We start from the raw sequence: 26,224 nt of genomic DNA on the forward strand, positions 1-26,224 counted from the left end.
CCCCCTCATCCCCGGAATCAACCGAGTGAACCTTCTCTGAACTGTCTCCAAAGCAAGTATATCCTTTCGTAAATACGGAGACCAAAACTGCACGCAGTATTCCAGGTGTGGCCTCACCAACACCCTGTATAGTTGCGACAAGACTTCCCTACTTTTATACTCCGTTCCCCTTGCAATAAAGGCCAACATTCCATTTACCTTCCTAATTACTATATAATTACCTAATTATGTATGGTTGATACTGAACCCTGTAACTGTTTTTGTTATGTAAAGAGAATAATCTGTGCGTGGGGCGTTGAAAGGATAGACCCACCCTGTGCCTAATTAGAACCTGTCGATAAAAGCTGATGAACTTTGCCCCCGACTTTGGTCGCAATGTGCTAACATTAAGTAGCCTATCTGCTTTCAATTGCCTCCAGAGGCTATATTCAATGCCACTCCCAAAAACGGACCAGGCTCTTGAAACTCGTAACATTTCCCCTCGCGCTCATAGGGTGGGCACAAGAGAAAGCTTTTTGTTGTAGGAAATCATAAAGTCTTAGAGCGCAGAAGGAAGCCATTTGAACTGCCCTACCTCTGCTGGCTCTTTGAACGAGCTTTCCAATTAGGGCTCACTCCCCCCTGCTCTTTCCCCCAGAGTCCAGCACATCTTTCCCTTCCAAAAATACATCCAATTCCCTTTTATATAGTGTGATGTATACTATATGGTAGAGTGAATAGTGCGTGCATTATCTACAATATATTATACAAAATCATGTGTAGTATATAGAATGATACCGCCCAGCAGGAGGCCATTCGGCCCATCGTGCCTGTGCTGGCTCTTTGAACGAGCGATCTGATTAGTCCCACTCCCCTGGTCTTTCCCCATAGCCCTAAAAATGTTTCCTGTTCAAGTATTTATTCAATTTCTTTTCGAAAGTTACTATTGAATCTGCTCCCACCGCCCTTTCAGGCAGCGCGTTCCCGATCACAACAACTCGCTGCGGAAAACACATTCTCCTCATGTTGCCTCTGGTTCTTTTGCCAATGACCTTGAATCCGTGACCTCTGGTTACCGACCCTATTGCCAGATGGGTAACCTCCTTGCCACCTCGAGCTTTCAACTTTTCTCTCTCCCCAGCTCTATTGTATATATTTTTGTTGCTTTCGGTATGATCAGTGCTCCTCTGAATTTTTTTTTCAGCTTCTCCTGCACTCAAACTCCATTATGCTGCACACTTCCTCCCCCCCCTCGCCCTCCCCCTCTGTATTCTCACTGTAGTCAAATCAATACTCCTCATACTCAAACTCCGCACTCCCTCAGCACTGCACTGGAGTGGCAGCCTAGAATTTCTATACTCTGCAGTTTCTGGAGTGGGACTTGAACCCTCAACCTTCTGACTCAGAGGCGAGAGCACACAAGAACATAAGAATTAGGAGCAGGAGTCGGCCATTTGGCCCCTCGAGCCTGCTCCGCCATTCAATAAGATCATGGCTGATCTTTGACCTCAACTCCACTTTCCTGCACTATCCCCATATCTCTCGATCCCCTTAATATCCGAAAATCTATCGAACTCGGTCTTGAATATACTCAAAGACTGAGACTCCACAGCCCTCTGGGGCAGAGAATGCCAAACATTCACCACCCTCTGAGTGAAGAAATTTCTCCTCCTCTCAGTCCTAAATGGCCAACCCCTTATCCTGAGACTGTGATCCTGGTTCTCCCGAGCCAGAGGAAATATTCTTCCTGCATCTACCCTGTCAATCCCTGTAAGGATTTTATATGTTTCAATGTGATCACCTCTCTTTCTTCTAAACTCTGGGGAATATAGGCCTTTGGTGCTCCTAACTCAGCCACAGCTGACACCTAAGTCCATCTCTGCCTCACGTCCACCTCCGTCTCACGTCCACCTCCGCTTCATGCCCACCTCCGCTACATGCCCACCTCCGCCTCACATCCACCTCCGCCTCACGCCCACCTCCGCCTCACGCCCACCTCCGCCTCACGCCCACCCCTCATACACATTTTCTCCCGCAAGGAATACCACATTTCCCCATTTTCCCTCGTGTTTCTGTGCATCAGTCGAACTTCCCAGTGAATATTGAAACTCGTTGTTGCCCCTGGGGTTTTTCCTCCCCTCCTGGAGCCACTGAATTGTACTGGGGCACAGCCCCACAAGCAGCAGTACCTTCCTGTAACTTGTATGGAAGGGCATTCCTCATGTGTGAATGGCAGTGAATGTATGAGTGCCAGACAACTATTTGACCACAGGGGCATCTCAGCTGATGCCCTCACACCCAATACCACACGCACTCACTGACCCCGCCAATACCAGTGCAACTCCTGGCTGATTGCAATTCTTCAACCACCAGCCCTGAGGGACAGCATCCAATTCAGGACAGTCCCGGAAACATCTTGACCTGTATGGCTCAGTCCCACACTGGGCAGGAAATTCCCATCCCCAGAGTTGGGGCAAATGCCCCATCCCGTGATCTGTAACCCACAGCCAGCGCAGGAAGGTCTGATTCCCTGCGTTCTCCAATCGCTCACACGGACAACCATTAATGCTGGGAGAGATTTTTCAGTCGCAGTCTGGGTGCACAGATGCAAAACTCTCTTCCCTTCCATTTCCTTTCGAGCAAATCGGCCCCGGCATTAATCAAACACTCAAAGCCTGCACAGTTTAATAAAAATCTATCGACTTACAAGTGATTATATATCAAAATCCCATTTCTACGGGGGGTCAGTGAGTGAAAGGAACAGAGATTAACTGGCAACAGCCCCGAAACTAATGGGGAATCAATCAAAAACACACACAGGCCCCAAAATTAAAGAAATATTCAGGCATGCTGTCCCATTTTTAATCGGCACGGGCTGTCCGACACATCTGGAGCTGTCCACCAATGTTATTTATGGTTTACAAATGGGAAGGATCAATAATTTTAATCTAGACTTCAATTTATTAACTTTGGTTCCAGCAGATGCTGGTTGAGTTGTGAAGTGGGACCGGGACGAGAGGATTGGGATTGTTTAACCCTCGTCATGTACAGCCCACCTTCTGCCTGACCCTCCCCACACTCCCTCCTCACTGTGTTCAAATCCAGACTCGTCGCATCAACTTCTTCTCAAACTCATTCTCCCCGGGGCCTCAGAGCTGCAATACTCCTTACCTCCCTCAGTCCTCCCTCCCTCTAATCCACAGGCTTTTAAAACACAAAGTTGGGTTTCATCTGACCATTGCTTATCTCACCTTCTCTCCGGCTCTTTTGAACTTTATGAGTGTCAGCCATTACTTCAGCCTTAGCGGTCGAAGTGACAGCTGAGGCTCAGTGGGTAGCACTCTCTCTCACCCCTTAGTCAGAAGGTTGATGGCTCAGTCCCACACCGGGCAGGACATTCCCATCCCCAGAGTTGGGGAAATGCCCCATCCCGTGATCTGCAACCCACAGCCAGCGCAGGAAGGCCTGATTCCCCGCGCTCTCCAATCGCTCACTCGGAGAACCATTAACGCTGGGAGAGATACAGGTCAAGATGTTTCCGGGACTGTCCTCAGTTGGGTGCTGCCCCTCAGGGCTGGTGGTTGAAGAGTCCCACTCCAAGGATTTGAGCACAATATCTAGGCTGACACTCCCAGTGCAGTGCTGAGGGAGTGCCGCACTGTCAGAGGTGTCGTCTTTCAAGTGAGACGTTAAACCGAGGCCCCGTCTGCTCTCTCAGGTGGATGTAAAAGATCCCACGGCACTATTGAAGAACAGGGGACCTAGCCAATATTTATCCCTCAACTCACACCCAAACACAGATTATCTGGTCAATCCCACATTGCTGTTTGTGGGAGCTTGCTGTGCGCAAAATGGCTGCCGCTTTTCCTACATGACAACAGTGACTACACTCCAAAAGTACTTCATAAAGAGCTTTGGCACATCCTGAGGTTGTGAATGGCAAGTCTTTCCTCATTTCTTTGTTCTGGGCCGTGGCTGTTCACCCAGATCAGCGGCATCAACCCTGGTTACTAGTTTTGTGTGTAAAATTGCAACGTATTTTTGTGTTGACAGAACTCCTGCCAGGACCCAGCGGTGTTATTGTACCCAGCATGCAGCGTGAAGAAGCCAAGATGGCCTCCCATAGGGGCCAAAACACCAATGCTACAATTGGATTACTCCACAACAGAGCATCTGGACATTGAGCAGACAAATGTTGTTTGTGAGTAAACTGTTGTAGTTTCATTTTTTTTTTAAGTATACCCATTTACAATGTGGTTTGAATAATTTGTAACAGTTGGGGTTATGAGATCCCTTTGCTTCTGTAATGGTGTCCGCAGCATATGTAACAGCTTCATTGGTGGCAGAGGCATTTTACTGAAACATTCAATTGATTTTCTTTCTCTAAATTCCAGCTCACTCACCCAGCCTTTCTCCCCTCACCCGGTGAAAACGCTGGCTCAGGTTGTGGTGGCTGCCTGCTCCCAAGGCGGCTGATTGGCTAGTTTAGGCGGGGTCTCACTGGTCAATCATCAGACAGCGAGCCTCAACAAATGATTCAACTGTGGGCCTATACTCTCTGGAGTTTAGGGGAATGAGAGGTGATCTCATTGAATCAAGGGATTATGGGGATCGGGCAGGAAAGTGGAGTTGAGGCCGATGATCAGCCGTGATCTTATTGAATGGCGGAGCAGGCTCGAGGGGCCGAATGGCCGACTCCTGCTCCTATTTCTTATGTTCTTATGACACATATATGATTCTGAGGGGGATCGACAGGGTAGATGCAAAGAGGTTGTTTCCCCCGGGCTGGAGAATCTAGAACCAGGGGTCACAGTCTCCGGATACGGGGTCGACCATTTAGGACTGAGATCAGGAGGAATTTCTTCACTCAGAGGGGCAGGGGGTGGTGAATCTTTGGAATTCTCCACCCCAAAGGGCGGTGGATGCTGAATCGTTGAGTCTATTCAAGGCCGAGAGCGGTAGACTTTTGGACTCTAGAGGAATCAAGGGATATGGGGATCGGGCGGGAAAGTGGAGCTGAGGCCGAAGGATCAGCCGTGATCTTATTGAATGGCGGAGCAGGCTCGAGGGGCCCAATGACCTACTCCTCGTTTTAATTCTTATGTTCTGATGGGGGCAGCAAACACAAGTTTGATGCGCCCCCCCCCACCCCTCACCCCGCCCTCACCCAGCACCGCGAGATCCAGGTAGCTGATTGAATTCCTCTCTCTCGGCCTTAGCCCAAGAGGTCTGAGGACAATTGCAACCTCTGAACCCCTGAGCTAACTCGGCATAAGGTGGGGAACCACACCTGGAACATTCTGGTCCACGTGGCTGGGTTTCACATCGCGCAGTCTCTGATTGAGGCAGCAGGACAGCGAAGGTGTTCATTTATACGTGTCACAGTGCAACAATGGATCAATGTACACATCACAAGTTGCCGAGCTCAGCCCCATCCCCTTGGGTTGAAAACCAAATTTCGTTTGCCTGCATCTCACTCGGTCTAGTTGAGGATAACCCAATGGTATATATTTTATTCTTCGCTTCTCTCACTCTTTTTAACTCTGATGGTGTGAAGTGCCTACTACATTATACTAGCAACTGCACGTCAAAAGAACTTAGTTGGCCATAAAGAGCTTAGGGACATCCTGAGGTCATGAAAGGTGTTATCGAAACGCAAGTCTGTCTTTCTTTTATGGGCCCCGGCCTTAGGTTTGTTGACAGAAAAAAAGTAATGATGAAAGCACTGCTTCAGCAAACAGCTCGGGCTAATCTTGCCACACCTTCTGACATCGTCACTACGGGACTCAATGTGGTCGTTGTTAACCTCACACATTGGGCGGGAGAGAGCCGGGAGTGGGGGGGATTGAAAGATGTAAATTGGAGAATGCCGACCCATCCTGCCGCTTACGCGCCTGTGGCCAGTTTTACAGCGGGGGGATTGCGTGGCGTGTAAGTGTCCTACCGTGGGAAAGGCAGCACACCTCGCTATAATATTCCAGTCCGGCTCCCCCAGTGGGGGTTTCCAAGAGCTCAGGATACCCGGGGCAAAGTGGGGAGCAGCGTATCCTGCATGTGTGCTTCTTAGAGCAGTCCTTGTGGGCCAGGAGGAGCACCAGCGCTCCCCTTCACTCCGGCCCCTCAATGAACCTTCTGCCGATCAGGGTCTCTCCTCATGGCCATGGTCAGCTGACACCCGTCCTCCTCCCCTCCGACCCCCGATCGTTCTCTCCCTCCGACCCCCGATCGTTGCCCCCCTCCGACCCCCGATCGTTGCCCCCCTCCGACCCCCGATCGTTGCCCCCCTCCGACCCCCGATCGTTCCCTCCCTCCGACCCCCGATCGTTCCCTCCCTCCGACCCCCGATCGTTCTCTCCCTCCGACCCCCGATCGTTGCCCCCCTCCGACCCCCGATCGTTGCCCCCCTCCGACCCCCGATCGTCCCTTCCCTCCGACCCCCGATCGTTCCCTCCCTCCGACCCCCGATCGTTCCCTCCCTCCGACCCCCGATCGTTCTCTCCCTCCGACCCCCGATCATTGCCCCCCTCCGACCCCCGATCGTTCTCTCCCTCCGACCCCCGATCGTTCCCTCCCTCCGACCCCCGATCGTTGCCCCCCTCCGACCCCCGATCGTTCTCTCCCTCCGACCCCCGATCGTTCCCTCCCTCCGACCCCCGATCGTTGCCCCCCTCCGACCCCCGATCGTTCCCCCTCTCCGACCCCCGATCGTTCCTTCCCTCCGACCCCCGATCGTTCCCTCCCTCCGACCCCCGATCGTTCTCTCCCTCCGACCCCCGATCGTTCCCTCCCTCCGACCCCCGATCGTTGCCCCCCTCCGACCCCCGATCGTTCCCCCTCTCCGACCCCCAATCGTTCCCTCCCTCCGACCCCCGATCGTTCCCTCCCTCCGACCCCCGATCATTGCCCCCCTCCGACCCCCGATCGTTGCCCCCCTCCGACCCCCGATCATTGCCCCCCTCCGACCCCCGATCGTTCCCTCCCTCCGACCCCCGATCGTTCCTTCCCTCCGACCCCCGATCGTTCCCTCCCTCCGACCCCCGATCGTTCTCTCCCTCCGACCCCCGATCGTTCCCTCCCTCCGACCCCCGATCGTTGCCCCCCTCCGACCCCCGATCGTTCCCTCCCTCCGACCCCCGATCGTTCCCTCCCTCCGACCCCCGATCGTTGCCCCCCTCCGACCCCCGATCGTTCCCCCCCTCCGACCCCCGATCGTTCCCTCCCTCCGACCCCCGATCGTTCCTTCCCTCCAACCCCCGATCATTGCCCCCCTCCGACCCCCGATCGTTCCCCCTCTCCGACCCCCGATCGTTGCCCCCCTCCGACCCCCGATCGTTCCCCCTCTCCGACCCCCGATCGTTCCCTCCCTCCGACCCCCGATCGTTCCTTCCCTCCAACCCCCGATCATTGCCCCCCTCCGACCCCCGATCGTTCTCTCCCTCCGACCCCCGATCGTTCTCTCCCTCCGACCCCCGATCATTGCCCCTCTCCGACCCCCGATCGTTCCCTCCCTCCGACCCCCGATCATTGCCCCCCTCCGACCCCCGTTCGTTCCCCCCCTCCGACCCCCGATCGTTCCCCCTCTCCGACCCCCGATCGTTCCCTCCCTCCGACCCCCGATCGTTCCTTCCCTCCAACCCCCGATCATTGCCCCCCTCCGACCCCCGATCGTTCCCCCTCTCCGACCCCCGATCGTTGCCCCCCTCCGACCCCCGATCGTTCCCCCTCTCCGACCCCCGATCGTTCCCTCCCTCCGACCCCCGATCGTTCCTTCCCTCCAACCCCCGATCATTGCCCCTCTCCGACCCCCGATCGTTCCCTCCCTCCGACCCCCGATCATTGCCCCCCTCCGACCCCCGATCATTGCCCCCCTGCAAACACCGACTTTCCCGCCCAGCAGCCCAGCGATGGAACCAGAAGATTGCAATGCTAATCAGGACCTGCTGTTAAATTCGGCTGGACCACCACCTACCGCCGATTTCTGGGACCCCCCCCCCGCCCCCCACAAATATCGGGGCTAGTGTGTTATTCTCCATCTCTGCCTGAGGGGGCAACGCCCAGCCTGTGGCTGAGGAAGCTCTGCTTTGAGTTACAGAATGGGACGAGAGAGAGAGAAAAAATTTAATTTTTGAAATCAAGAACTTCAACTAATTTGAATATCTATTTGATAAAACTTTTATTATAGAATGTGTGATATATTTATTGCACATTTCATAATATTCATATTTACATCACCTGTTGATGTCACAAGATCTATCCTTATCGTACAGGTGTGGGCATGACATCACTGCACTGACTCATGACATCACTGCATTGACCCATTACACCACTGCATGGACCCATGACATCACTGCACTGACCCATGACATCACTGCACTGACTCATGACATCATTGCATTGACCCATTACACCATTGCATGGACCCATGACATCGCTGCACTGACCCATGACATCACTGCGCGGGCCCATGACATCACTGCGCGGACCCATAGCATCACTACACTACGCTATGGTGTCATTGAGTTGCCTTTTGCTTTTCAGTATTTCAGCGGTTTCAGTTTTGAAGCTGGCACATAAAGTCATTAAGTGTTTGTGAGTTAATTCTCCTTCTGTGAGAGACACAATACAATGGGGAATGCCGGGCCTCCTCAATAGGGAGAATTTAGAAACAGCCAATGAGCCGATGGATTGGGGATTGATAATGACCAATCAGTGACACTACTGAGGACCTTGGATTACGGAAGCCCCACAGGATAAACCATGCTTTCCACCAAACGGCTTGCTTTATTCAAGCTGTGGTGGTGTCCTGGACTGTGGACCATGATCCCTCACCAAGTTTCTCAATTAGAAATAAAGATACCGGGGAGGGTCTGGAGTGGACATCAGTCATTGACCCAACACTTGTGGTCGGTGGTCTTCCACAACTCTGCCTCCCACAGATCCTCATTCTTCAGCCTCTGTTCTGGCCACTCTCACTAAAGCTGCTATTTTCTTAAAGTCTACACACCCAGCCACATACCACCCACCCCGTATCTACTAATCTTCCAACCACACTGAGGAGAACTTGAGGTGAAATCAAAGGCTTCAAAGAGAAAGAAGGGAAAAATAAGACAATGCAATGGAAAGGAAGAGAAAAATGGAAGAATAAGCAAACTAAATGACGAAGGGTCATCGACCCCTGAAACGTTAACTCTGTTTCTCTCTCCACAGATGCTGCCTGACCCGCTGAGTATTCCCGCCGTTTTCTGATTTTATTTTAAACTAAGTGAGTACATTGTCCGGGAAATCCCGCGAGTATTACTTTGCTGCCAGCAACATCCCCGAGGAATTTCCCGGCCATTCAATTCGCTTAGCACATTTTCTGTCTGAGCGCAGGCTGTGCGGTTAGGCAGTGTGTGTGCCCACCCTGAGCACGGGCAGTAGAGTCAGGCAGTGTGTGTGCCCACCCTGAGCACGGGCAGTAGGGTCAGGCAGTGTGCGTGGCCACCCTGGGCACGGGCAGTGGGTCAGGCAGTGTGCGTGCCCACCCTGAGCACGGGCAGTGGGTCAGGCAGTGTGCGTGCCCACCCTGAGCACGGGCAGTAGGGTCAGGCAGTGTGCGTGCCCACCCTGAGCACGGGCAGTAGGGTCAGGCAGTGTGCGTGCCCACCCTGAGCACGGGCAGTAGGGTCAGGCAGTGTGCGTGCCCACCCTGGGCACGGGCAGTGGATCAGGCAGTGTGCGTGCCCACCCTGAGCACGGGCAGTAGGGTCAGGCAGTGTGCGTGCCCACCCTGGGCACGGGCAGTGGGGTCAGGCAGTGTGCGTGCCCACCCTGGGCACGGGCAATGAGTCAGGCCGTGTGTGTGCCCACCCTGAGCGGGGGCAATGCGATCAGGCCGTGTGTGTGCCCACCCTGAGCGGGGGGAACGCTGGCCGATGTTTCCTCAGTAACAGTCTCAGTTTCTCGTCGTCTGAATCTGGATCCAAGGGTTTGTTGTATTCCTCATCATCATCGTCATTTTCATAACCGACTTTGTCGGGATTGGCCTCCGGTGAAGAGCTCTCGTTTAAGGTTTTTTTCCTCCATTTTGTTCTCCGGTTTTGGAACCAGACCTACAAAGTTAAGAAACAAAGCCGTGTGAGTTAACTGGAGAAGATCGATGCAACTACAGCCTCAGGACCGGTTTGTGTTTACGCTGGAGCAGCGTGACATCCATCTCAGCATCAAAAGCAGACTTTGCTGATATTTCCAATTCTTGGCCATTGTCAAAGGTTTACCCAGATCAACATTCTCAGTTTCCTTTACAAAGCTGAAGCTGGGGCTGTTCTCCTTGGAGCAGAGAAGGCTAAGCGGAGATTTGATAGCGATGTTTAAAATCATGAAGGGCTTAGATATATTAAATAAAGAGAAACTATTCCCAGTGGCTGAAGGGTCGATAACCAGAGGGCTCAGGTTTAAGTCGATTGGCAAATGACCCAGAGGCGACACGAGGACAAACATTTTTACGCAACGAGTGGTTAGCATTTGGAACGCACGGCCTGACAGGGCGGTGGATACAGATTCAATAGTAGCCTTCAAAAGGGAGTTGGATAAATACTGGAAGGAGAAAAAAAAATGCAGGGATATGGGGAAAGAGCAGGGGGAGAGGGACTAATGGGATTCCACTTCGATATAGCCGACGCAGACTCGATGGGCCGAATGGCCGTCTTCTGTCCTGAACTATTCTATGATTCTAATTTCAAATTGGTCGTATCGGCAGTTTAGCAACAAAGAATATCCATTAGGCCCAACTTTATATAAGTCAATCCTAACTTTTCCACCATGGTCACCCATTTTTACTGAAATGGCTTCACCACAAACTGATTCCACAACTCGATTACTCTTAGGGTGAGAAAGTTATTCTTATCTTCCCTTCCTCATTTTTAAATCTGCGTCTCTGGCGTTGGGACCCTTCACTGTAGCAAACCATCTGCCTGGCTTAACTTTGTCAATCTTAACACTCGCTGGCTGGCTTAAGGTGAGGTGCGAGAGGCTGATCGGAACGCGTGAGACTGTTTTACCCCATCCAGAATCAGCGCCTACCAGGGAGGAAATAGTGTAAGAAAATAAATCACCTGGAAGCTGGCTTCCTGGTTTCAATAACAGATGGTCAGTGTGACTGAATACTGCCAGTCATAGAATCATAGAAATTTAGGGCATAAAAGGCCATTTGGCCCATCATGGCTGTGCCGGCCGAAAAAGAACTAATCCCACATTCCATCTTTTAGTCCGTAGCCCTGTAGGTTACGGAACTTCAAGTGCAAATCCAAGTACAGGTTGAACCTCCCTTATCCAGAACTCCCTTATCCAGAACCACCCCTCGTCCAGAACCATTCCCGGCCACCGGGTGGCGCACGCGCAGAACTCCGACATGAACAAATTGAAGTCCTTCCTCGCTGCTGACTCCCGCAATCGCTGGCCTGACCCCGCGATCCACTCCCCCACCCCCGCACCTGCCACTCACCCCATGATCTCTCTGCCACACTCCCAAACCCAAGCCAGCCAGCCCCGATATCCCCTTGCTCAGTACCTGTACCATTCAATTTAATGTGACCACCTCTCGTCCGGAAAAATCCCTTATCCGGAATGGGCCAGGTCCCGAGGGTGCCAGATAAGGGAAGTTCATCCTGAACTTTTTAAATGTGGTGAGGGTTTCTGCCTCTACCACCCTTTCAGGCCGTGAGTTCCAGACCCCCACCACCCTCTGGGTGAAAACATTTCTCAAATCCCCTCTAATCCTTCTACCAATTACTTTAAATCTATGCCCGCTGGTTGTTGACCCCTCTGCTAAGGGCAATAGGTCCTTCCTATCCACTCTATCGAGGCCCCTCATAATTTTATACACCTCAATTAAATCTCCCCTCAGCCTCCTTTGTTCCAAAGAAAACAGCCCAATCTTTCCTCATAGCTAAAATTCTCCAGTCCCGGCAACATCCTCATGAAGCATAGTACTAATGTTGCTAGACCAGTAATGCAGAGGACTGGACTAATAATCCTGGAGACGTGAGTTCAGATCCCATCATGGCAGCTGTGGAATTTAAATTCAGTTAATTAAATAAATTTGGAATTAAAAAGCTAGTATCAGTAATGGTGACCATGAAACTACCAGATTGTCGTAAACCCCATCTGGTTCATCAATGTCCTTTAGGGAAGGAAATCTGCCGCCCTTACCCGGTCTGGCCGATATGTGACTCCAGACCCACAGCAATGTGATTGACTCTAAACTGCCCCCTGAAATGGCGGCTCACCACCACCTTCCCGAGGGCAACTAGGGATGGGCAATAAATGCTGGCCTTGCTGGTGACGGCCACACCCCATCAACGGCTAAATAAACATAAAAAATCTCCTCTGTACCCTCTCTAGTGCAATCGCATCTTTCCTGTAATGTGGTGACCAGATCTGTATGCAGTACTCTAGCTGTGGCCTAACTTTGTCTTTGGTTGTTGTAATATATGCACCTGTGAGTATGCTCACGGGTTTGTAGAGTGGCTTAGCCAGTCACGTGATGTTCACAAGACTCAATAAAACCCCAGCCAGTTGGGTCTCGGTCATCCACGATGAGGTATGCAGTTGTGAGCCTGGTGGATGAACTGGTAATGTGTAGTGTGATTGTTAAACCTTTGTTAATAAACCAACTAGTTCGTAATATTAGTTACCAACCGCTGCCCCCCCGCCCCCCCGCCCCCTCACAACATTCAGTGTAACTTTCTATTAAGTCGCTCACCTTGACTTGAGACTCGGTCATCCCCAGTGAGTAGGCCAGGCGAGCCCTCTCTGGTCCAGCCAAGTACTTGGTCTGTTCAAAGGTTTTCTCCAGAGCAAAGATTTGGTTGCCGGAGAAGGTGGGCCTGGTGTGTTTCCTCTTGTTACTGACCTCTGTCAGGAAGCTTTTCTGTGCTGCTGAAACAGAGACACAAGGATGGGTTTCATGGCAATGCCTGTGTCCTGGTCACTCAAGCATTGTCCGGTACAAGATTGGGTAAAAGAGATGATCTCTCCTCACCTTTGTGTAGCGTACATAACGGGTACAAGAATAGACGTTTATCTGGTACTGTGTGACTTGTTCATGTCTAGTGTCAGCTTCTGAACCCAAGCAGCACACATTGGATAATAGGAAGAGATTGACATCTGGTATTATGTGGCTCACCTGTTTCACAGTTTCAGCTCCAGAGAATGGAGCATATAAATCTAGGCTGACACTCCAGTGCAGTGCTGAGGGAGTGCTACACTGTCGGAGGTGCCGTCTTTTGGGTGAGACGTTAATCTGAGGCCCCGTCTGCTCTCTCAGGTGGACGTAAAAGATCCCACGGCACTATTTTGAAGAAGAGCAAGTGTAATGTATGCACCTGTGAGTAGTACAGGTTTGTAGAGCTGTTGAGTTGGGAGTGGCTTAGCTAGTCACGTGATGTTCACAAGACTCAATAAAACCCCGACCAGTTGAGTCTTGGTTATGCACGATGAGGTATGCAGTTGTGAGCCTGGTGGATGAACTGGCAATGTGTCGTGTGATTGTTAAATCTTTGCTAATAAACCAACTAGTTCTTAATAGCAACGTGTTGCTATGGATTCTTAAGCAAAGAACTCATGAAGCAAATACATTACAGCAGGGGAGTTATCCCCGGTGTCCTGGCCAATAGATATCCCTCAATCAACATAACAAAAAAACAGATTTTCTGGTCATTATCACATTGTAGTTTGTGGGAGCTTGCTGTGCGCAGATTGGCTGCCGTGTTTCCCACATTACAACAGTGACTACACTCCAAAAAGTGCTTCATTGACCGAAAAGTGCTTTGAGTCGTCCGGTGGTCATGAAAGGCGCTATATAAATGCAAGTCTTTCGTTCTTCTTTCTTTTATATCCAGCACACGCCAGGGAAGGATTGACTCATGCCTAGTCCAGCACAGCTCACGTATAACTCACTGTCAGCTCCTGTACATGTACAGTACATATTCTATGGCCAACACAAACATTCACAAGGTTCAGGTGACCGTTCACTACTTGGAATTTGGTCTCGCAAGTCTTGCTTTGCCCTCCTCTCCTGAAGGCTGAACCCTTGCTGAAGGACACCTCACGGGCACTGTGCAATCTCAGATACCTTGCTCAAGTGTCCAGTCCTTAAACGTGAGTGTCAGACTATTCAACGTTGGGAGAATCGCAGTCACGCCCAATCCCAAGCTCAGCTGATGCTTACACGCACAGCAGTGGACAGTGTTTGGGGGTGGGGTCCCCGACTGATTCTCCTCTTCCTAACTCCCAGGGTGCTGTGAGCAACAAATGTGCTTCTTGGCTGGAGTGAGATAACTTGGCACAGACTGGGGTTTGAACCTGGCTCATTCCTGATCTGAACAGTTCGGCACCACTGGGTGAAGCACTGGCCCACAGTTCAGTACCACTGGGTAAACCACTGGCCCACAGCCCAGTACGACTGGTGAAGCACTGGCCCACAGCTCGGTACCACTGGATGAAGCACTGGCCCATAGCTCGGTACCACTGGATGAAGCACTGGCCCACAGCTCGGTACCACTGGATGAAGCACTGGCCCACAGCTCTGTACCACTGGGTAAAGCACTGGCCCACAGCTCTGTACCACTGGATGAAGCACTGGCCCACAGCTCGGTACCACTGGATGAAGCACTGGCCCAAAGCTCTGTACCACTGGGTAAAGCACTGGCCCACAGCTCTGTACCACTGGATGAAGCACTGGCCCACAGCTCTGTACCACTGGATGAAGCACTGGCCCACAGCTCGGTATCACTGGATAAAGCACTGGCCCACAGCTCTGTACCACTGGGTAAAGCACTGGCCCACAGCTCAGTACCACTGGGTGAAACACTGGCCCACAGCCCAGAGATTAGCGAGAGATGCATTATAATAGGGAGTCTCACCATCCAGCTCCCATTTAACGAGAGATCATTCACTGCTTGGAATGTGTTACTAGGGACGTTCATCAATTTTCTGATTAACCTTATTTATTGATTAAACATGGAGCTGAAGATGGCTTCCCTGAAGATTTTTTTTTTAATTGAAGCTATAACAAGGAAATGTAACTGGAGTGAATTGTTGGACTGATTGGAATAATTGTAGGTTATTCAATAACCCGCATCATGCAGAGAAGTACAGGTGGGGGAACAATTGGTCAAAGTCATCTCACGGTTTTTGCATGGCGGTCTAAACTGTCGCTCCTTACTTACAATGGAACAAGTGCAGATTTGATAACGTGCATTCTCTCTATCTTTGATCTGTAGCTGTCTTACATAGAATTTCACGCCATTCTAATGAACTTTTATAAATATATAATAATGCCTCTGCTATCTCTTCCTTAATTTCTTTTAATATGCACAGATACAATCGATCCGGTCCACGAGTTTTATCCAATGTTCCCTGTAATTCCTTTTAGGCTGCGCAGCCCCTTCAAAATTCTGCGCATGCGCATTTTTGTTTTCAATTTTAAGGCTGGCTCATCGGCTGCACGAGATCCCTAGAGTGCTACGTGGGACCCCTAGAGCACTGTGTGGCTATACAGCTTAAAGGGAACATCGGTTTGATCCTCTCGAAGTTTGATTAGTTGGTCAATTATCTCCTCCCTCTCTCAAATGTCTTGAAATCTTTTTTGATCTCTTCTTCCAATGTCATGTTGATTATGTTAGTAAATACCAGTCTCTATATCAGACGCAAAGTCATTATATAATATTTCTGCCATTTCGCTGTCATTATCTGTGAGTTTATCGTGTCCGTCACTAGCGGGGCGGAAGTGGGGGCAGGGCGGAGCAGCCAAGGCTGTCAGCATCGCGCTGGTGACATCATCGCGCTGGCGCGTCACAAAGTCCCTCCCATTCAGTTAAAGGGGAGGGTCGCTGCGAACTCTGCAGCCACTTTCGTGGCAAACACTGGGCCACCAGGGAGGGTTTTGGCCGGGCCAGCGGCCTGGCACCCGGGAGGGGATGCCGGGCTGCCTGTTGGCTGCCCGGCCAAACCCGTGGCCATAATTGTCGGACCGACCTGGCAAGTCGGCCGACAAAATAAATAACATGGCGGCCGCGGCAACGCGCCCTCCCCTTTAAGGGCGGCCGAGCCACCATGCCACAGAGAGTGCAGCGGCACAAAAAGCTGTCGGGGGCATCGACTGGTGGCGGGGCACTACCGGGAAAGGGGCAATTTCCCGAGGGCCAATTTCATGAGGGGTTCCCACCAGTCAGCAAGGGGTCAGCGCGTGCACGCCGCAGCGGGAAAACGGGCGGAGCAGTCCCCTACACCATTCCAAAACTGAGGAAGGGCAATTTACAAAATGGCGGCCCCTCCACAGAGACTCGGTGGCCATTCCGCGCCGACCCGTGGCTGCCACTTTCAGATAGCCAGAGGCCTTATCGGACGGAGCAAGTTCAGACTCATATACTCCTCCTGAACTCGCGATCACCTTTTGAAATATTTCCTACTGTTATCCTATCGCTTTGTCAAAAACAAATTCCAGTTGATCTTCCCTAGTCCCTTTCGCATCCCCTCAAAATTAGCTTTTTGCCAATCTATTACTTTGGTCTTTGTCTTACTTATCTCTTTCTCAATCATTATCTTAAACCTTTTATGGTGTGATCGCTATTACCTAGATGTTCCCCCACGCTTACTTCTCTTATCTACTCTGGTTCATTTCCCATTCCTGGACCCAGCAGTGATTTCTCTCTTGCGCACTAGGTAAGAAAGGAGTCCTATACGGGGCCCAGAAGAGGTGAGGGCCCAGGGGCAACACGGACCCAGCCCACACTGCGATATGTGCGCGCACTAGGTCTGTGCAGCAGAGCTGGTCTCCAGTCGTCCTGGTTCAACCCTTGCAACTGGATAAAGACCTCGCTCTGTCAAGCCCGTGTGATGGCTGATGTGCAACGGTCACCACACGTTAAAACAATCCACACACAGGCATCTTCCACCCCGTCAACTGGAGTTCAGGACTGGAACATCGGGTCCTTCTTTGAAACATCTGCGAACTCTCGTGGAAGCAAGTCATCCTCGTTCGAGGGACCGTCTATGTGAATGTATACACTGTAAAAACTCTATTCCCCGTTCCCTACCTCTTCTTGACAGTTTATTTGAGGGTAGTTAAATCTCCCATGATTGTTTCTCTTTAACTTTTAGTCATTTCATAGATTCCTCCACCGCCCTTCCACTATTAGGTGGTCTGTAGACTACTCCTATTAGCCTGATCAATCCCTTCTTATCCTTTATCTCAATCCACATTGTAATGTGTTTGCTTCATGGATTCTTTGTTTAAGAATTCATAGCAACACATTGCTATTAAGAACTAGTTGGCTTATTAGCAAAGGTTTAACAATCACACGACACATTACCAGTTCATCCACCAGGCTCACAACCACCTGCCCCGAACCCAACTGGCTGGGGTTTTATTGAGTCCTGTGAACACCACGTGACTGGCTAAGTCACTCACAATGCAACAGCTCTACAATTATTTTAATTGTAACTTTGAATCAAGTGCCCCCTTTTGGTAAGGGCACTAGAACCCACAAATTTCCAAATAAAGCTTTAAAGGAAACCTAAATCAAATTAAAATTTGGTTGCCGGAGGTGATGCTGCACTCCAGTCCCTCCGGCGCCCACCTCTCGCGGAAGGCCATGAGCGTACCAGTGACAACAGCCCTACAAACCTGTGAGCATCCTCACCGATGCATACATTACACACATGGATTCTGTTTCTATCTTAATATTAATGATGTCCCTTTTTTCTCCTGCTGTTGTGTTTTCTCTAATTAGTACAGTACGCTCCCTACATCCCCCTCCCCGACCCTGCCGCCTTACTTCCAGAGCCTTTCTATATCGACCTTGGGACTCTCGGTTAAAGGGAGTCTTGAGTTTAAAAATGCACTCGAGTGACTCTGGAGGAAGAGACTACTTTCCTGCTCTTGCAAGATTGTTCGATCCCTCTGCATTAATGGATTTTAAATAATATAAGATAAACAACAACAACAACAACAACGTTTATTTATATAGCGCCTTTAACATAGTAAAACATCCCAAGGTGCTTCACAGGAGTGTTATAAGACACACAAAATAAATTTGACACCGAGCCACATAAGAAGAAATTATGGCAGATGACCAAAAGATTGGTTAAAGAGGTAGGTTTTAAGGAGCGTCTTAAAGGAGGAAAGAGAGGTGGAGAGGTATAGTGGGGGGAGTTCCAGAGCTTAGGGCCCAGGCAGCTGAAGGCACGGCCACCGATGGTTGAGCGATTATAATCAGCGATGTTCAAGAGGGCAGAATTCGAGGAGAGCAGATATCTCGGGGTTTGTGGGGCAGAAGGAGATTACAGAGATAGGGAGAGGAGAGGAAACTAGTGGTTTGTCAGGAATTCTTGGCAGGACATGGGGGGGGGGGTGTGTGATCTACCACCAAAGTCTGGCAGGTCCTCCCACCTGCAAGTTATATACGTCAACCTCACTCGTCGAATTAACTGCACAATAGCCACACCTCCCCTCCGCACAGTCTATAATCAGGGCAGAGCGCAAAGTCAGATAACCAATATTGTTTGAGACCAAAGACTAAACAGCCCCCGAGTTTAGAGACAGTTTGTGAAGAGTTAATATGTTGAGTTATTGCCTTTCTAAGATAGCTTTACCGGACTTTTAAAGGGGCCCCTATTGTTTGACGAAGCAGTACCTGTGTAATAGGAGCACCTCCCACCCCCGTCTGCCCCCAGGCACTCTGGCCAAGCACAGGCAGATAGCCCTCCCAACAGTAACACAAAGTGCCAACATCAATATAGACCCAGAGATAAAGTTGGGGACCCTCCTAACTGAGAGTCCAACAGTCACAGCTCCGGAGGCTCTGCACAGCTCACTCTATCAATTCCAGACTTGTTTCCTTACAGATAAGGTTCAGGGACGGATTACTGCACCATCACACACCACAGTTGTACTTTCACAGGACGGCAGTAGTTTTTGGTCTGCACTGCCTGGCTACTGATCTGGGGGAGGGCATCGCCCAGCCTTCATAGAACCCGCTGGTTTTCATCAATGGAATGAAAGTCAGGCAGGTCGTGTAACAACAACAACTTGTATTTATATAGTGCCTTTAACACAGTGAAACGTCCCAAGGTGCTTCACAGGGGTATTATGCGATAAAAAATTTGACACCGAGCCGCATAAGTAGAAATTAGAGTAGGTGACCGAAAGCTTGGTCAAAGAGGCAGGTTTTAAGGAGCGTGTTGAAGGAGGAAGGAGAGGTAGAGAGGCGGAGAGGTTTAGGCAGGGGGTTCCAGAGCTTGGGGCCCAGGCAGCTGAAGGCACGGCCTCTGTCATGTATCTTACATTATTATATATAACTGTATCCTAACATGCTATACATGACTGTAATAAGATATGACCTGTAACCACCAGCATACCTTACCACCAGGGGTGCACTTGCAAGAGACAGGTATATAAGGACAGGTCTCAGGCAAGTGCAGCATTCCAGAGCTGTGAAATAAAGGGGCAGGTCCAGAGTGACCTTGACTTCACTACCTGCCTCGTGTGAATCTGTACCGAGGGGACAGGACTTTACAGCCTCCAATGGTTGAGTGATTATAATCAGGGATGCTCAAGAAAGCAGAATTAGAGGAGCGCAGACATCTCGGGGGGTTGTGGGGTTGGGGGTGCGGTTGTGAGGCTGGAGGAGATTACAGAGATAGGGAGGGGGTGAGGCCATGGAGGGATTTGAAAACAAAGATGAGAATTTTGAAATCGAGGCGTTGCTTTACCGGGAGCCAATGTAGGTCAGCGAGCACAGGGGGTGATGGGTGAGCGGGACTTGGTGCAGGTTAGGACACGGGGCAGCCAGATTTTGGAACATCTCTAGTTTACGTAGGGTGGAATGTGGGAGGCCAGCCAGGAGTGCGTTGGAATAGTCAAGTCTAGAAACAAAGGCTTGGATGAGGGTTTCAGCAGCGGATGAGCTGAGGCAGGGCGGAGACATGTGTACCGCTGCTTCAGTTTACTGCCCGAAGCAGGGGAGTGCTGGTGGGGGTGTTGACCAAGACTTGCCCTGGTGTCTTGTCATTAGGACCCCTGTACAGAGGGAGTTGGATGACAGTTTTGAACATTTCGTGCTGTCCTGAAGGTGCTGGCTGACACTGAGGGTGTGGGTTACATGGGTACACGCCACCAGTTGGTATCTCAGCCAAGAGGCCATTCTTCAGGTGCCAATCTCAGTATTGAGACCCAACATGCCATTCAACAGTGTAAAGAAAGAAAAGACTTGCATTTCTATAGCGCCTTTCACAACCTCGGGGCAATCCAAAGCACTTTACAGCCAATGAAGTACTCTTTGAGTTGTGGTCACTGTTGTAATGTAGGAAACGGGGCGGCCAATTTGCGCACAGCAAGCTCCCACAAACAGCAATGTGCTAATGACCAGACACGCTGTTTTAGTGATGTGGGTTTGAGGGATAAATATTGGCCGGGATACCGGGGAGAACTCCCCTGCTCTTCTCCGAGAGTGCAGCATCATCACCCAGGAGCCAGCTCCTGTTCTCCAGCAATGTTCGTACACAGGCGCTTTCCCCGAGTGATCGGTAGGGCTCGGGACCACACTCCTGGCTGACTCGAGTTGTCCTTCCCGAGCCCAGGGCAGTGATAACTTTGAACGCAGAATGAACATGAACACTCTGGCGGTGAAATGCTGAGTAGGTCACACAGCTGGTCATTATGCTGCTGTTTGCACAGCCCTGGGACATCAGCCCCATTAAAACTGAGATGAGGACAAATTTCTTCTCTCAGAGGGTTGTGGATCTGTGGAAGTTGCTGCCTCAGAGAGCTGTGGAAGCCGGGACAGTGAATAAATTTAAGACAGAAATAGACAGTTTCTTAAACGATAAGGGGATAAGGGGTTATGGGGAGCGGGTGGGGAAGTGGAGCTGAGTCCATGATCGGATCAGCCATGATCTTATTGAATAGCGGAGCAGGCTCGAGGGGCTGTATGGCCTACTCCTGCTCCTATTTCTTATGTTCTTATAAATGAGCCCCTTGCCCAGACTGCTGCCAACACAATGCCCCGTGGATGAGCGCAGCCTATAGAGGTTCAAATGCCCTTCGTGTTACTGCGCCCACTGAACTAGACCAGCCCTTTCCGGCGCTGAAGGGGTTAAAACGAGAGGTTTGAACAAAGTCGGGGATTTATTGATTTCTGATCGAAGGCTAACTCTTAATGGCTGAACAATTGGTGGCCTGCGCAGTGCTCGCGCTTACCTGTGTTTGACGGATGGCTGGCTGCTCTCCAGCGCTGCACGGTGGAGGGGTCACACAGGGACGAGCCCTGGGGGCTCAAAGCGGCAAACGCCCTGTTGTAGTACGGCCCGGGTCCTGCCTCGGGTGCAAAGGCACAGAGCTGGGGGACCCCCGGCCGGAAGCCGGCCCCAGCTGGCGCCCCCACGCTCGCAGGCCTGCTCAGAATGTCCGTAATCCCGTGAGGCGTCCCCATGCTGAGAAGGTCGGTGATGCCGCAGGGCAGCAGCCTGCCGGCCAGGTGGTCAGGCGGGCCCAGAGGGCTCTTGGGCACCAGCCCCGAGTCGACGCCGTAAGCCGCGGCGGGTCTGTCCGAGTTCGCTGGGCACGGGCACGGGCACAAGCCAGCTCTCTGGGCGGGTGAGCCGTGCAGGGTGGCCATGACAGAATTGCTCAGTTCAAACTGCCTCTCTAGCCCTGCCTCCATTAGGACTTCCACCATCGCAGATATGCAGGGGCTCCTTAAACGTGCGTCTCGTAACTTCCTGGGAATGTTTCAGATCATTGCTGTTTCTCCGCCTTGGTTAGAATACCCAGGACCAAAGAGCCAGACGTAACAATGAGCCAACTTAACATGAGGTCTTTCCTCCTCGAGCAGAAACTGCTACTGTTGGCAACTGTTACTTGAAGTTAACTAAACTTTTAACCTACAGCTCCTGGCAGCTGAGAGAATTGTATCATCGAACGATGAATGGGGATTGGCCATGTTGCAAATTAACTGCTGTTCTATTGGCCCAGTGTATCTGAGCTTGTTTTCCATTGGACACCCATATCAATGAGTTGCATTTCTATTGGACGTTTACTTTTTGTGACAGCCAATTTTCCCTCAACCTATCTTCAGTCCTCCCCACCCCCACCCTTCCCCCTCCCTTATCCAAAAACCTGTCATTTTCTAATCAATTTTACACGTGTCAAAGTCAGCCAAGCAGATAGCCCCTTGGAATCAAGAGCTGTCATTTAATCGATTGGTACAATAACAATTTACACAACTTTGATTAAGAGAAATGGGCAGGACACATGTACAATGACAGCAACTCAAGGAGCGAGTGATTATCTGGCATTCGGTGCTTGTTCCTGTGAATGTCCACACAGCAAGAATACTTCATTATTGATGAGCCAGTGATCGGGCTACAGCTCCTCATTACCTGCGAGCTAAACCCCTCTCTCTCAATCCTTCTCCCATTCTCTCGCTCGCTCCCCCTCCCTCATTCTGTTGTTCACATTCTCCCTGTGTTTCCCTCATATTATATTCCGCGCCTAATTTGCTCTCTCATTCTGTCTCCCTCATTCACTCTTTCTCTTTCCTTCTCTCAATCTGTCCTTAATTATATCTGTGTCTCAGTCTATCTCTCATTTTCTTATTCAGTCTCTCTGTTTCAGTCTGACTGTCTCCTCTATCATTATGTCTCTCTCGTTATTCTTTTTGTCCTATCTACCTCTATCGCTCTGTGTGTCTCATTCCCTTCTGTCTCTTTTTTCCTATTATTCCTTTCTTCTCTTTCACTCATTCCTTCTCTCATTCTGCCTCACAGTCTGTCTATCATTTTTGTCACATTCTATTCTTTTCCGTTTCTCATTTCTAAAACATCATTTTTTGCTTCACTAATCACCATACTGCTTTAATTCTATTTTTACCCCTTATTCCCCTCTATCTTTCTGCAGTCAAATCCTGCTCTCTCCACCTCTGCCTTCTTGTCTTGTTTATTCAAAAACTCTTGTGATCCAAAACTCGGCAGCCTGTGTCCTAACTCGCACCAAGTCCCGCTCACCCATCACCTGCTGTGCTCGCTGATCCGTGTCCGAACTCGCGCCAAGTCCTGCTCACCCATCAGCCCTGTGCTCACTGACCCGTGTCCTAACTCGCACCGAGTCCCGCTCACCCATCACCCCCTGTGCTCACTGACCCGTGTCCTAACTCGCACCGAGTCCCGCTCACCCATCACCCCCTGTGCTCACTGACCCGTGTCCTAACTCGCACCGAGTCCCGCTCACCCATCACCCCCTGTGCTCACTGACCCGTGTCCTAACTCGCACCGAGTCCCGCTCACCCATCACCCCCTGTGCTCACTGCCCCGTGTCCTAACTCGCACCCAACCCCGCTCACCCATCACCCGCTGTGCTTGCTGATCCGTGTCCTAACTCGCACCAAGTCCCGCTCACCCATCACCCACTGTGCTCACTGACCCGTGTCCTAACTCGCACCAAGTCCCGCTCACCCATCACCCGCTGTGCTCGCTGATCCGTGTCCTAACTCGCGCCAAGTCCCGCTCACCCATCACCCCCTGTCCTCGCTGCCCCATGTCCTAACTCGCACCAAGTCCCGCTCACCCATCACCCCCTGTCCTCGCTGCCCCATGTCCTAACTCGCACCAAGTCCCGCTAACCCATCACCCCTGTCCTCGCTGCCCCATGTCCTAACTCGTACCACGTCCCGCTCACCCATCACCCCCTGTGCTCGCTGCCCCATGTCCTAACTCGCACCGAGTCCTGCTCACCCATCACCCACTGTGCTCGCTGATCCGTGTCCTAACTCGCACCAAGTCCCGCTCACCCATCACCCCTGTGCTCGCTGACCTACATTGGCTCCCAATTAAGCAACGCCTCGATTTCAAAATTCTCATCCTTGTTTTCAAATCCCTCCATGGCCTCGCCCCTCCCTATCTCTGTAATCTCCTTCAGCCTCAAAACCCCCGAGATGTCTGCGCTCCTCTAATTCTGCCCTCTTGAGCATCCCTGATTATATTTGCTCCACCATCGGTGGCCGTGTCTTCAGCTGCCTGGGCCCCAAGCTCTGGAACTCTCTCCCTAAACCTCTCCGTCTCTCCACTCTCTTTTCTCCTTCAAGATGCTCCTTAAAACCTACCTCTTTGACCAAACTTTTGCTCATCTGCGTTAATTTTTACTTAATGTGGCTCGGTGTCAAATTTATATCTTATAATACCCCTTGAAGCACCTTGGGATGTTTCAGTACATGTTGTGTCCTTCGCTCTTATCTGTCTCTTGCTAGAGTTTAAACACCTCCATCAAATCACCCCTTTAATCTCCTCAGTTCTAACAATAACCACCTTGTATTTATATTATCTCATAGCAGCCAGAATCCTGGTGAGTCCGCACTGTCCCCTCTTTATTGCCTCATCATCCTCTCTGCAGTGTGAAGGTCAAAACTGTGCGCAATACTCCAAATGTGGTCTCACTAAGGATTCGACTAGATTCATGATTACATCTCAACTTTTCTACTCTACACCTCTTGCCCTAACACCCAGTATTGTGGCGACCACCATTTTTAAAAATGTGTTCATGGGATGTGGGTGTTGTTGGTAAGGCCGGCATTTATTGCACCGCGGAGGGCAGTTCGGAGTCCACCACTTTTTTCTGGAGTAAATACAGGCCAGACCGGGTAAGGGCGGCAGATTTCTCTTCCTAAAGGGCATTCGTGAACCAGATGGGCTTATACGACAATCCAGTAGTTTCTTAGGGCCCAGATTTCCCCATGAGTTGCACCATTTTTTTTTGGTGTAACTTTAACTTTTCTGGTGTATCTTTTTCGTAGCAAATATGGCCATTTAATTTGCGCCAGTGTAAGTGAGTTAGTTCGTTTTTTTTGTTAGTTCAGTTTTTTTTTTCAAAAGGGGGCGTTCCCAGCCCCTTACACCATTTATGCCAATTTGGCCAGAAAAAAGTCGTACTGAACTAACTTAGGGCAGCGTATGTGTCCACTTTTGTCCGCACAGAAAGACCTTACTTACAGTTAAGGAATCGGTGCAAGTACCTACATTTAAAGCACCACCAAGCACCAAACAACGCACAAAAAGTAATAAGCAATTAATTAACAAATGAAATAGAAAGAACCCTGCACCTAAAGCACCAAAATCAATCAATAAATAACAAATAAAAAATAGGACTCCTACCTTAGGGCCGCCGATGAGGGAGCCCATTTGGCCAGGGCTAGGGGCGGCGTGCTTCGGGCCCCTCCCACACAGCCTGCAGTGCGCGTTTGCCGAAACGCCTGCCAGGAGCTACTGCACATGCGCGCAGACTCTAGCGCGCATGTGCAGAGGTCCCGGGACCTAGCTCCGCCCTCCCTCTCTTTCTTCTGCTCCACGCCAGCTCCGCAGACGGCCTGAGAATCGGCCATGATCGCACAGATTTTTTTTGGCACTGCTTCTGATGTAAAATGTTGGCGGGGAGCTCGGAGGTGCGCTGAAAAAACTGGATGGCCAAATTTGGGCCCATGGTCACCATTACTGATACTGGCTTTTTTATTCCGGATTTATTTAATTAACTGAATTTAAATTCCCCAGCTGTCGTGGTGGGATTTGAATTCATGTCTCTAGATCATTAGCCTAGGGCTCTGGATCACTGGTCCAGTAACATAACCACCATGCTACCGTACCAATAGCCGCTCACAGAGTTATGTGACCACCTCCTTGGTGAAGCGGAGTCTCCCAATGTACTGCTCCTGGCATGTGAAGATCGGAGAAGTGCTCTTCGAAGACCCTAGGGGGGGTAAGGCCTTCTGCTGAGAGCCTGCCTCATCCTCATCTTCCTCATCCTCCTCACCGTCATCCTCCTCCTCACCTTCCGCTTCATCTTCCTCCTCCTCATCATCTTCCTCCTCATCTTCCTCCTCCTCCTCCTTATCTTCCTCCTCCTCATCTTCCTCCTCCTCCTCATCCTCCTCCTCCTCATCTTCCTCATCCTCATCTTCCTCCTCCTCCTCACCTTCCACCTCCTCCTCATCTTCCTCCTCATCTTCCTCATCCTCATCATCCTCCTCCTCATCTTCCTCCTCCTCATCTTCCTCATCCTCATCTTCCTCCTCCTCATCTTCCTCCTCCTCCTCCTCCTCCTCACCTTCCTCCTCCTCCTCCTCATCTTCCTCCTTCTCCTCATCTTCCTCCTCATCCTCCACCTTTCATCTTCCTCCTCACCTTCCTCCTCACCTTCCTCTTTACTTTCCTCTTGTTC

General features: G+C 50.9%; 1 protein-coding gene across 1 annotated transcript; it reads right to left on the reverse strand.

The window, feature by feature from the left end:
• Positions 1–9,848: 9,848 nt before the first annotated feature.
• On the reverse strand, positions 9,849–21,698 carry LOC139234655 (homeobox protein Nkx-6.3-like). The gene is made up of 3 exons (XM_070865337.1): positions 21,221–21,698; positions 12,722–12,897; positions 9,849–10,070 (listed from the first exon to the last, which is right to left on the reverse strand). Exons 1-3 carry the CDS (start codon positions 21,696–21,698, stop codon positions 9,849–9,851), a joined length of 876 nt encoding a protein of 291 aa, XP_070721438.1.
• Between the last annotated feature and the right edge of the window lie 4,526 nt (positions 21,699–26,224).

The sequence above is a fragment of the Pristiophorus japonicus genome, chromosome 22 (assembly GCF_044704955.1).
Source record: "Pristiophorus japonicus isolate sPriJap1 chromosome 22, sPriJap1.hap1, whole genome shotgun sequence".
Taxonomy (NCBI): Eukaryota; Metazoa; Chordata; class Chondrichthyes; family Pristiophoridae; genus Pristiophorus; species Pristiophorus japonicus.